At 50.2% G+C, this 13,020-nt stretch overlaps 3 protein-coding genes across 4 annotated transcripts in view; 2 read left to right on the forward strand and 1 right to left on the reverse strand.

The window, feature by feature from the left end:
* The window catches only part of LOC139415790 (phosphatidylcholine:ceramide cholinephosphotransferase 2-like), a 742,387-nt gene that overhangs the window by 683,636 nt on the left and 45,731 nt on the right, over nt 1-13,020 (forward strand). The gene's annotated exons all lie outside the window — the stretch shown is intronic.
* Nucleotides 1-13,020, reverse strand: part of LOC139415792 (galactose-specific lectin nattectin-like) — a 1,187,935-nt gene that overhangs the window by 322,354 nt on the left and 852,561 nt on the right. The gene's annotated exons all lie outside the window — the stretch shown is intronic.
* The window catches only part of LOC139417015 (tetratricopeptide repeat domain 29), a 51,447-nt gene that overhangs the window by 20,093 nt on the left and 18,334 nt on the right, over nt 1-13,020 (forward strand). The window contains exons 5-8 of the mRNA XM_071166249.1: nt 7,717-7,902; nt 8,379-8,591; nt 8,761-8,831; nt 10,991-11,097. Coding sequence (XP_071022350.1) covers nt 7,717-7,902; nt 8,379-8,591; nt 8,761-8,831; nt 10,991-11,097 — 577 coding nt within the window. The remainder of the gene's footprint in view (nt 1-7,716; nt 7,903-8,378; nt 8,592-8,760; nt 8,832-10,990; nt 11,098-13,020) is intronic.

Here is a 13,020-nt window from a genome sequence, read left to right on the forward strand (position 1 = left end):
TGAGACAGCTCTCAGAGCAGGTAGACACTACGACACTACCTGACTAAGGCTGAGACAGCTCTCAGAGCAGGTAGATACTACGACACTACCTGACTAAGGCTGAGACAGCTCTCAGAGCAGGTAGATACTACGACACTACCTGACTAAGGCTGAGACAGCTCTCAGAGCAGGTAGATACTACCTGACTAAGGCTGAGACAGCTCTCAGAGCAGGTAGACACTACGACACTACCTGACTAAGGCTGAGACAGCTCTCAGAGCAGGTAGATACTACCTGACTAAGGCTGAGACAGCTCTCAGAGCAGGTAGACACTACGACACTACCTGACTAAGGCTGAGACAGCTCTCAGAGCAGGTAGATACTACCTGACTAATGCTGAGATAGCTCTCAGAGCAGGTAGATACTACGACACTACCTGACTAAGGCTGAGACAGCTCTCAGAGCAGGTAGACACTACGACACTACCTGACTAAGGCTGAGACAGCTCTCAGAGCAGGTAGATACTACGACACTACCTGACTAAGGCTGAGACAGCTCTCAGAGCAGGTAGAGACTACCTGACTAAGGCTGAGACAGCTCTCAGAGCAGGTAGACACTACCTGACTAAGGCTGAGACAGCTCTCAGAGCAGGTAGATACTACGACACTACCTGACTAAGGCTGAGACAGCTCTCAGAGCAGGTAGACACTACGACACTACCTGACTAAGGCTGAGACAGCTCTCAGAGCAGGTAGATACTACGACACTACCTGACTAAGGCTGAGACAGCTCTCAGAGCAGGTAGACACTACGACACTACCTGACTAAGGCTGAGACAGCTCTCAGAGCAGGTAGACACTACGACACTACCTGACTAAGGCTGAGACAGCTCTCAGAGCAGGTAGACACTACGACACTACCTGACTAAGGCTGAGACAGCTCTCAGAGCAGGTAGATACTACGACACTACCTGACTAAGGCTGAGACAGCTCTCAGAGCAGGTAGACACTACGACACTACCTGACTAAGGCTGAGACAGCTCTCAGAGCAGGTAGACACTACGACACTACCTGACTAAGGCTGAGACAGCTCTCAGAGCAGGTAGATACTACGACACTACCTGACTAAGGCTGAGACAGCTCTCAGAGCAGGTAGATACTACGACACTACCTGACTAAGGCTGAGACAGCTCTCAGAGCAGGTAGATACTACCTGACTAAGGCTGAGACAGCTCTCAGAGCAGGTAGACACTACGACACTACCTGACTAAGGCTGAGACAGCTCTCAGAGCAGGTAGATACTACCTGACTAAGGCTGAGACAGCTCTCAGAGCAGGTAGACACTACGAAACTACCTGACTAAGGCTGAGACAGCTCTCAGAGCAGGTAGATACTACCTGACTAATGCTGAGACAGCTCTCAGAGCAGGTAGATACTACGACACTACCTGACTAAGGCTGAGACAGCTCTCAGAGCAGGTAGACACTACGACACTACCTGACTAAGGCTGAGACAGCTCTCAGAGCAGGTAGATACTACGACACTACCTGACTAAGGCTGAGACAGCTCTCAGAGCAGGTAGATACTACCTGACTAAGGCTGAGACAGCTCTCAGAGCAGGTAGACACTACCTGACTAAGGCTGAGACAGCTCTCAGAGCAGGTAGATACTACGACACTACCTGACTAAGGCTGAGACAGCTCTCAGAGCAGGTAGATACTACGACACTACCTGACTAAGGCTGAGACAGCTCTCAGAGCAGGTAGACACTACCTGACTAAGGCTGAGACAGCTCTCAGAGCAGGTAGATACTACGACACTACCTGACTAAGGCTGAGACAGCTCTCAGAGCAGGTAGACACTACGACACTACCTGACTAAGGCTGAGACAGCTCTCAGAGCAGGTAGATACTACGACACTACCTGACTAAGGCTGAGACAGCTCTCAGAGCAGGTAGACACTACGACACTACCTGACTAAGGCTGAGACAGCTCTCAGAGCAGGTAGACACTACGACACTACCTGACTAAGGCTGAGACAGCTCTCAGAGCAGGTAGATACTACGACACTACCTGACTAAGGCTGAGACAGCTCTCAGAGCAGGTAGATACTACTACACTACCTGACTAAGGCTGAGACAGCTCTCAGAGCAGGTAGACACTACCTGACTAAGGCTGAGACAGCTCTCAGAGCAGGTAGACACTACCTGACTAAGGCTGAGACAGCTCTCAGAGCAGGTAGATACTACCTGACTAAGGCTGAGACAGCTCTCAGAGCAGGTAGATACTACGACACTACCTGACTAAGGCTGAGACAGCTCTCAGAGCAGGTAGACACTACCTGACTAAGGCTGAGACAGCTCTCAGAGCAGGTAGACACTACGACACTACCTGACTAAGGCTGAGACAGCTCTCAGAGCAGGTAGACACTACCTGACTAAGGCTGAGACAGCTCTCAGAGCAGGTAGACACTACGACACTACCTGACTAAGGCTGAGACAGCTCTCAGAGCAGGTAGACACTACGACACTACCTGACTAAGGCTGAGACAGCTCTCAGAGCAGGTAGATACTACGACACTACCTGACTAAGGCTGAGACAGCTCTCAGAGCAGGTAGATACTACGACACTACCTGACTAAGGCTGAGACAGCTCTCAGAGCAGGTAGATACTACCTGACTAAGGCTGAGACAGCTCTCAGAGCAGGTAGACACTACGACACTACCTGACTAAGGCTGAGACAGCTCTCAGAGCAGGTAGATACTACCTGACTAAGGCTGAGACAGCTCTCAGAGCAGGTAGACACTACGACACTACCTGACTAAGGCTGAGACAGCTCTCAGAGCAGGTAGATACTACCTGACTAATGCTGAGATAGCTCTCAGAGCAGGTAGATACTACGACACTACCTGACTAAGGCTGAGACAGCTCTCAGAGCAGGTAGACACTACGACACTACCTGACTAAGGCTGAGACAGCTCTCAGAGCAGGTAGACACTACGACACTACCTGACTAAGGCTGAGACAGCTCTCAGAGCAGGTAGATACTACGACACTACCTGACTAAGGCTGAGACAGCTCTCAGAGCAGGTAGATACTACCTGACTAAGGCTGAGACAGCTCTCAGAGCAGGTAGACACTACCTGACTAAGGCTGAGACAGCTCTCAGAGCAGGTAGATACTACGACACTACCTGACTAAGGCTGAGACAGCTCTCAGAGCAGGTAGACACTACGACACTACCTGACTAAGGCTGAGACAGCTCTCAGAGCAGGTAGATATTACGACACTACCTGACTAAGGCTGAGACAGCTCTCAGAGCAGGTAGACACTACGACACTACCTGACTAAGGCTGAGACAGCTCTCAGAGCAGGTAGACACTACGACACTACCTGACTAAGGCTGAGACAGCTCTCAGAGCAGGTAGACACTACGACACTACCTGACTAAGGCTGAGACAGCTCTCAGAGCAGGTAGATACTACGACACTACCTGACTAAGGCTGAGACAGCTCTCAGAGCAGGTAGACACTACGACACTACCTGACTAAGGCTGAGACAGCTCTCAGAGCAGGTAGACACTACGACACTACCTGACTAAGGCTGAGACAGCTCTCAGAGCAGGTAGATACTACGACACTACCTGACTAAGGCTGAGACAGCTCTCAGAGCAGGTAGATACTACGACACTACCTGACTAAGGCTGAGACAGCTCTCAGAGCAGGTAGATACTACCTGACTAAGGCTGAGACAGCTCTCAGAGCAGGTAGACACTACGACACTACCTGACTAAGGCTGAGACAGCTCTCAGAGCAGGTAGATACTACCTGACTAAGGCTGAGACAGCTCTCAGAGCAGGTAGACACTACGAAACTACCTGACTAAGGCTGAGACAGCTCTCAGAGCAGGTAGATACTACCTGACTAATGCTGAGACAGCTCTCAGAGCAGGTAGATACTACGACACTACCTGACTAAGGCTGAGACAGCTCTCAGAGCAGGTAGACACTACGACACTACCTGACTAAGGCTGAGACAGCTCTCAGAGCAGGTAGATACTACGACACTACCTGACTAAGGCTGAGACAGCTCTCAGAGCAGGTAGACACTACCTGACTAAGGCTGAGACAGCTCTCAGAGCAGGTAGATACTACGACACTACCTGACTAAGGCTGAGACAGCTCTCAGAGCAGGTAGATACTACGACACTACCTGACTAAGGCTGAGACAGCTCTCAGAGCAGGTAGACACTACCTGACTAAGGCTGAGACAGCTCTCAGAGCAGGCAGATACTACGACACTACCTGACTAAGGCTGAGACAGCTCTCAGAGCAGGTAGACACTACGACACTACCTGACTAAGGCTGAGACAGCTCTCAGAGCAGGTAGATACTACGACACTACCTGACTAAGGCTGAGACAGCTCTCAGAGCAGGTAGACACTACGACACTACCTGACTAAGGCTGAGACAGCTCTCAGAGCAGGTAGACACTACGACACTACCTGACTAAGGCTGAGACAGCTCTCAGAGCAGGTAGATACTACGACACTACCTGACTAAGGCTGAGACAGCTCTCAGAGCAGGTAGATACTACTACACTACCTGACTAAGGCTGAGACAGCTCTCAGAGCAGGTAGACACTACCTGACTAAGGCTGAGACAGCTCTCAGAGCAGGTAGACACTACCTGACTAAGGCTGAGACAGCTCTCAGAGCAGGTAGATACTACCTGACTAAGGCTGAGACAGCTCTCAGAGCAGGTAGATACTACGACACTACCTGACTAAGGCTGAGACAGCTCTCAGAGCAGGTAGACACTACCTGACTAAGGCTGAGACAGCTCTCAGAGCAGGTAGACACTACGACACTACCTGACTAAGGCTGAGACAGCTCTCAGAGCAGGTAGACACTACCTGACTAAGGCTGAGACAGCTCTCAGAGCAGGTAGACACTACGACACTACCTGACTAAGTCTGAGACAGCTCTCAGAGCAGGTAGACACTACGACACTACCTGACTAAGGCTGAGACAGCTCTCAGAGCAGGTAGATACTACGACACTACCTGACTAAGGCTGAGACAGCTCTCAGAGCAGGTAGATACTACGACACTACCTGACTAAGGCTGAGACAGCTCTCAGAGCAGGTAGATACTACGACACTACCTGACTAAGGCTGAGACAGCTCTCAGAGCAGGTAGACACTACGATACTACCTGACTAAGGCTGAGACAGCTCTCAGAGCAGGTAGACACTACGACACTACCTGACTAAGGCTGAGACAGCTCTCAGAGCAGGTAGACACTACCTGACTAAGGCTGAGACAGCTCTCAGAGCAGGTAGATACTACGACACTACCTGACTAAGGCTGAGACAGCTCTCAGAGCAGGTAGATACTACGACACTACCTGACTAAGGCTGAGACAGCTCTCAGAGCAGGTAGACACTATCTGACTAAGGCTGAGACAGCTCTCAGAGCAGATAGACACTACGACACTACCTGACTAAGGCTGAGACAGCTCTCAGAGCAGGTAGACACTACCTGACTAAGGCTGAGACAGCTCTCAGAGCAGGTAGACACTACCTGACTAAGGCTGAGACAGCTCTCAGAGCAGGTAGATACTACGACACTACCTGACTAAGGCTGAGACAGCTCTCAGAGCAGGTAGACACTACGACACTACCTGACTAAGGCTGAGACAGCTCTCAGAGCAGGTAGATACTACGACACTACCTGACTAAGGCTGAGACAGCTCTCAGAGCAGGTAGACACTACGACACTACCTGACTAAGGCTGAGACGGCTCTCAGAGCAGGTAGACACTACGACACTACCTGACTAAGGCTGAGACAGCTCTCAGAGCAGGTAGACACTACGACACTACCTGACTAAGGCTGAGACAGCTCTCAGAGCAGGTAGATACTACGACACTACCTGACTAAGGCTGAGACAGCTCTCAGAGCAGGTAGATACTACTACACTACCTGACTAAGGCTGAGACAGCTCTCAGAGCAGGTAGACACTACCTGACTAAGGCTGAGACAGCTCTCAGAGCAGGTAGACACTACCTGACTAAGGCTGAGACAGCTCTCAGAGCAGGTAGATACTACCTGACTAAGGCTGAGACAGCTCTCAGAGCAGGTAGATACTACGACACTACCTGACTAAGGCTGAGACAGCTCTCAGAGCAGGTAGACACTACCTGACTAAGGCTGAGACAGCTCTCAGAGCAGGTAGACACTACGACACTACCTGACTAAGGCTGAGACAGCTCTCAGAGCAGGTAGACACTACCTGACTAAGGCTGAGACAGCTCTCAGAGCAGGTAGACACTACGACACTACCTGACTAAGACTGAGACAGCTCTCAGAGCAGGTAGACACTACGACACTACCTGACTAAGGCTGAGACAGGTCTCAGAGCAGGTAGACACTACGACACTACCTGACTAAGGCTGAGACAGCTCTCAGAGCAGGTAGACACTACGACACTACCTGACTAAGGCTGAGACAGCTCTCAGAGCAGGTAGACACTACGACACTACCTGACTAAGGCTGAGACAGCTCTCAGAGCAGGTAGACACTACGACACTACCTGACTAAGGCTGAGACAGCTCTCAGAGCAGGTAGATACTACCTGACTAAGGCTGAGACAGCTCTCAGAGCAGGTAGACACTACGACACTACCTGACTAAGGCTGAGACAGCTCTCAGAGCAGGTAGACACTACGACACTACCTGACTAAGGCTGAGACAGCTCTCAGAGCAGGTAGACACTACGACACTACCTGACTAAGGCTGAGACAGCTCTCAGAGCAGGTAGATACTACGACACTACCTGACTAAGGCTGAGACAGCTCTCAGAGCAGGTAGATACTACGACACTACCTGACTAAGGCTGAGACAGCTCTCAGAGCAGGTAGATACTACGACACTACCTGACTAAGGCTGAGACAGCTCTCAGAGCAGGTAGACACTACGATACTACCTGACTAAGGCTGAGACAGCTCTCAGAGCAGGTAGACACTACGACACTACCTGACTAAGGCTAAGACAGCTCTCAGAGCAGGTAGACACTACCTGACTAAGGCTGAGACAGCTCTCAGAGCAGGTAGATACTACGACACTACCTGACTAAGGCTGAGACAGCTCTCAGAGCAGGTAGACACTATCTGACTAAGGCTGAGACAGCTCTCAGAGCAGATAGACACTACGACACTACCTGACTAAGGCTGAGACAGCTCTCAGAGCAGGTAGATACTACCTGACTAAGGCTGAGACAGCTCTCAGAGCAGGTAGACACTACGACACTACCTGACTAAGGCTGAGACAGCTCTCAGAGCAGGTAGACACTACCTGACTAAGGCTGAGACAGCTCTCAGAGCAGGTAGACACTACCTGACTAAGGCTGAGACAGCTCTCAGAGCAGGTAGATACTACGACACTACCTGACTAAGGCTGAGACAGCTCTCAGAGCAGGTAGACACTACGACACTACCTGACTAAGGCTGAGACAGCTCTCAGAGCAGGTAGATACTACGACACTACCTGACTAAGGCTGAGACAGCTCTCAGAGCAGGTAGACACTACGACACTACCTGACTAAGGCTGAGACGGCTCTCAGAGCAGGTAGACACTACGACACTACCTGACCCAACGCTGGTAACCTCTAGGCTACCTGGTGCAGATTGAACCCGTAAGTCACCGTTCAGACTAAACGTGTGTGTATCTCTACTCTGCCAGGTGCGTGGAGTGCTGTGTACGACCAGCAGGTGTTTTTGGCCCAGTACTTCAGAGAGCCAGAGGACAGGTGGTTGTCCTGCCACTTCTACCAGACCAGCCTGAACTCGGCCCGCAGGGTCAAGATAGATGGAGGGAGGAAGGAGGCTGAGGCTTTAGCTAACATGGGACAAGTCTACATGGAGCAAGGTAACACACACACACACACATGGAACAAGATAATACACACACACACACACACACACATGGAACAAGGTAATACACACACACACACACACACACATACACATGGAACAAGATAATACACACATGGAACAAGATAATACACACATGCAGGGTGTAGATACTGTAGCTGGAGGAAGGAGGCTGAGACAGGTCTAAATGGACATTCATGTCTCATCTCCGTCTCTCTCTCCCCCTTTCCCCCTCTCTCTCTCTCTCTCTCTCTCTCTCTCTCCCCCCTTCTCTCTCTCTCTCTCTCCCCCTCTCTCCTCCCTCCCCCCTCTCTCTCCCTCTCCCCCCTCTCCCTCTCCCCCCTCTCTCTCCCCCTCTCCCCCCCTCTCTCTCTCGCTCTCTCTCCCCCCTCTCTCTCCTCCCCCCCTCTCTCTCCCTCTCCCCCCCTCTCCCTCTCCCCCCCCCCCCCCCCCCCCCCCCTCTCCCTCTAGGTCAGTTAGACAGTGCCAGGGAGCAGTATGAGTGTTTCTACCAGCTGACAGCAGGGCGGGCATGGCGCAGCGAGGGGGGCAGGTCTCTCCACTGCCAGGCCTGTGAGGGTCTCTGGAGGGTGTACACCCAGCTGGCAGACAGACCACTACAGGCTAACGACTACAGAGCTGCTATAGACACGCTGAGCAAGGCCTTCCAGATGGCCAAGGAAGGTGATGAAGACCAGTGTGTGGCTTTACAAATAAAACTCACTAAATGTTCTCATTCAATCAATACATGTCTGTCTGTCTGTCTGTCTGTCTGTCTGTCTGTCTGTCTGTCTGTCTGTCTGTCTGTCTGTCTGTCTGCCTGTCTGTCTGTCTGTCTGTCTGTCTCCTCTAGCTGGAGACCATAGAATCGAGGGGGAGGCGGCCTACCGTGTGGGTCTGGCCTATCAGTGTGTCGGCGACCAGGTACCTCTAAATCAGTGTTTCCCAACTCCAGTCCTCCAGTCCTCCCAACAGCCCAACTCCAGTCTTCCCAACAGCCCAACTCTAGTCCCCCCAACAGCCCAACTCCAGTCCTCCCAACAGCCCAACTCCAGTCCTCCAGGCCTCCAGTCATCCAGCCCTCCCAACAGCCCAACTCCAGGCCTCCAGTCCTCCAGGCCTCCAGTCCTCCCAACAGCCCAACTCTAGTCCTCCAGGCCTCCAGTCCTCCAGTCCTCTTGTTGGGGGGACTGTAGGACTGGAGTTGGGCTGTTGGGTGGACTGGAGTTGGGCTGGGTGGGCTGTTGGGCTGTTGGGGGGACTGGACTGGAGTTGGGCTGTTGGGTGGACTGGAGGACTGGAGTTGGGCTGTTGGGTGGACTGGAGTTGGGCTGTTGGGAAGACTGGAGTTGGGCTGTTGGGTGGACTGGAGTTGGGCTGTTGGGTGGACTGGAGTTGGGCTGTTGGGTGGACTGGAGTTGGGCTGTTGGGAAGACTGGAGTTGGGCTGTTGGGTGGACTGGAGGACTGGAGTTGGGCTGTTGGGCTGTTGGGGGGACTGGAGTTGGGCTGTTGGGGGACTGGAGTTGGGCTGTTGGGGGGACTGGAGTTGGGCTGTTGGGGGACTGGAGTTGGGCTGTTGGGGGGACTGGAGTTGGGCTGTTGGGGGACTGGAGTTGGGCTGTTGGGGGACTGGAGTTGGGAAACACTGCTCTAAATGAATTAAGTGTTTTTGTTTTGTTGCTTTGTTTTTTAATCATTAGATGTTAGTTTTTACTATTACCAGGAGGACCACTTTGGAAAGTGTTTTAATTATACGTGCTCTCCTCTGGGATCTCTCCTCTTGGATCTCTCCTCTTGGATCTCTCCTCTGGCATCTCTTCTGGGATCTCTCCTCTGGGATCTCTCCTCTGGGATCTATTCTCTGGGATCTGTCCTCTGGGATTGGTCCTCTGGGATCTGTCCTCTGGGATTGGTCCTCTGGGATCTGTCCTCTGGGATCTATTCTCTGGGATCTGTCCTCTGGGATCTGTTCTCTGGGATCTATTTTCTGGGATCTATTCTCTGGGATCTGTCCTCTGGGATCTATTCTCTGGGATCTATTCTCTGGGATCTGTCCTCTGGGATCTATTCTCTGGGATCTATTCTCTGGGATCTATTCTCTGGGATCTGTCGTCTGGGATCTATTCTCTGGGATCTATTCTCTGGGATATATTCTCTGGGATCTGTCCTCTGGGATCTATTCGCTGGGATCTATTCTCTGGGATCTATTCTCTGGGATCTGTCCTCTGGGATCTATTCTCTGGGATCTGTTCTCTGGGATCTGTCGTCTGGGATCTATTCTCTGGGATCTATTCTCTGGGATCTGTCGTCTGGGATCTATTCTCTGGGATCTATTCTCTGGGATCTGTCGTCTGGGATCTATTCTCTGGGATTTATTCTCTGGGATATATTCTCTGGGATCTGTCCTCTGGGATCTATTCGCTGGGATCTATTCTCTGGGATCTATTCTCTGGGATCTATTCTCTGGGATCTATTCTCTGGGATCTATTCTCTGGGATCTGTCCTCTGGGATCTGTTCTCTGGGATCTATTCTCTGGGATCTATTCTCTGGGATCTGTTCTCTGGGATCTATTCTCTGGGATCTATTCTCTGGGATCTATTCTCTGGGATCTATCCTCTGGGATCTATTCTCTGGGATCTATTCTCTGCGATCTATTCTCTGGGATCTATCCTCTGGGATCTATTCTCTGGGATCTATTCTCTGGGATCTATTCTCTGGGATCTGTCCTCTGGGATCTATTCTCTGGGATCTATTCTCTGGGATCTATTCTCTGGGATCTATTCTCTGGGATCTGTCCTCTGGGATCTGTTCTCTGGGATCTATTCTCTGGGATCTATTCTCTGGGATCTGTTCTCTGGGATCTATTCTCTGGGATCTATTCTCTGGGATCTATCCTCTGGGATCTATTCTCTGGGATCTATTCTCTGGGATCTATTCTCTGGGATCTATCCTCTGGGATCTATTCTATGGGATCTGTTCTCTGGGATCTATCCTCTGGGATCTATTCTCTGGGATCTATCCTCTGGGATCAAATGTTCATCTGGTGTATTATTTTCCCAAATAAATTCTACTAATTTCAGGTGACAGCCAAGCGCTTCCTGAACATGTACATGGAGATGTCAACAGCCCTGGGGGACGCAGGAGGACTGGGGAAGGCCTATAAAGCCATAGCCAAGTCACTGGAGAGGTAGACTGGTAGTGCTGAGCCATTAACCACATTCGGTTATTATCAACGTCGGTTCAATGACTTCATTTCCATTTAGCTCTGTATTGTTTTATGTGTGCCCAACGTGCCGTTTCTCTAGAGAGAAATCAAGTCCAGCACTATGTGAGACGCTGGGCTGAAGGGAGTTGTAGTTTTCATTAAGCAAATATTCAACCTAGTCCAGCGCCAAAACGTGATAATTAACTACATTGACCATAATCCATTGCGGCAGTTTTTTTTTGGGGGGGGGGGGGGGGGGGGGTTTAGACAGACCAGAGAGGAAGATGTGAAGCGAGAGGTTTCACTCGCTCCAAAATCTGTCCAAAATCTGTACGATTAGTTTCTATGGGATTAATTTTGGCTCCCATTGTTAGGGAGGAAACATGAGCATCTTGTCATTATATACAGATCTCTGGATGGATCCACTTTTACCCCTGTTAGGTTAGATACACACAGACCAGATATACCATCTAACAACAAGAGAGAGTGATCCACTGTTATGTTAGATACACACAGACATGATACACCATATAACAACAAGAGAGAGGAATACAGAGTTACTACAGACAGGTGATTACTACAGACATGTGATTACTACAGACAGGTGATTACTACAGACAGGTGATAGCTACAGACAGGTGAATACTACAGACAGGTGATTACTACAGACAGGTGATTACTACAGACAGGTGATTACTACAGACAGGTGATTACTACAGACAGGTGATAGCTACAGACATGTGATTACTACAGACAGGTGATTACTACAGACAGGTGATAGCTACAGACAGGTGAATACTACAGACAGGTGATTACTACAGACAGGTGATTACTACAGACAGGTGATTACAGGTGATAGCAACAGACAGGTGATTACTACAGACAGGTGATTACTACAGACAAGTGATTACTACAGACAGGTGACTATACAGACAGGTGATAGCAACAGACAGGTGATTACTACAGACAGGTGATTACTACAGACAGGTGATTACTGCAGACAGGTGATTACTACAGACAGGTGAATACTACAGACAGGTGATTACTACAGACAGGTGATTACTACAGACAGGTGATTACTACAGACAGGTGATTACTACAGACAGGTGAGTACTACAGACAGGTGATTACTACAGACAGGTGATAGCTACAGACAGGTTATTACTTTGAGGAATGATAAATAAGAAAGTCACCCAATATAAACTAAGTAATAATCACAATTGAAATATGTTTTTATTTCATAGTAGTTTCCTATGTTTCTATTGATGCCGACCCAATATGAACCTGACGGAGACAATGGAATGTTGATGCCGACCCAATACGAACCTGACAGAGACAATGGAATGTTGATGCCGACCCAATACGAACCTGACAGAGACAATGGAATGTTGATGCCGACCCAATACGAACCTGACAGAGACAATGGAATGTTGATGCCGACCCAATACGAACCTGACAGAGACAATGGAATGCTGATGCCGACCCAATACGAACCTGACAGAGACAATGGATTGTTGATGCCGACCCAATATGAACCTGACAGAGACAATGGAATGTTGATGCCGACCCAATACGAACCTGACAGAGGCAATGGAATGTTGATGCCGACCCAATACGAACCTGACAGAGACAATGGAATGTTGATGCCGACCCAATACGAACCTGACAGAGACAATGGAATGTTGATGCCGACCCAATACGAACCTGACAGAGACAATGGAATGTTGATGCCGACCCAATATGAACCCGACAGAGACAATGGAATGTTGATGCCGACCCAAGACGAACCCGACAGAGACAATGGAATGTTGATGCCGACCCAATATGAACCTGACAGAGACAATGGAATGTTGATGCCGACCCAATACGAACCTGACAGAGACAATGGAATGTTGATGCCGACCC

The sequence above is a fragment of the Oncorhynchus clarkii genome, chromosome 9 (genome assembly GCF_045791955.1).
Source record: "Oncorhynchus clarkii lewisi isolate Uvic-CL-2024 chromosome 9, UVic_Ocla_1.0, whole genome shotgun sequence".
In the NCBI taxonomy this organism is placed as follows: Eukaryota; Metazoa; Chordata; class Actinopteri; order Salmoniformes; family Salmonidae; genus Oncorhynchus; species Oncorhynchus clarkii.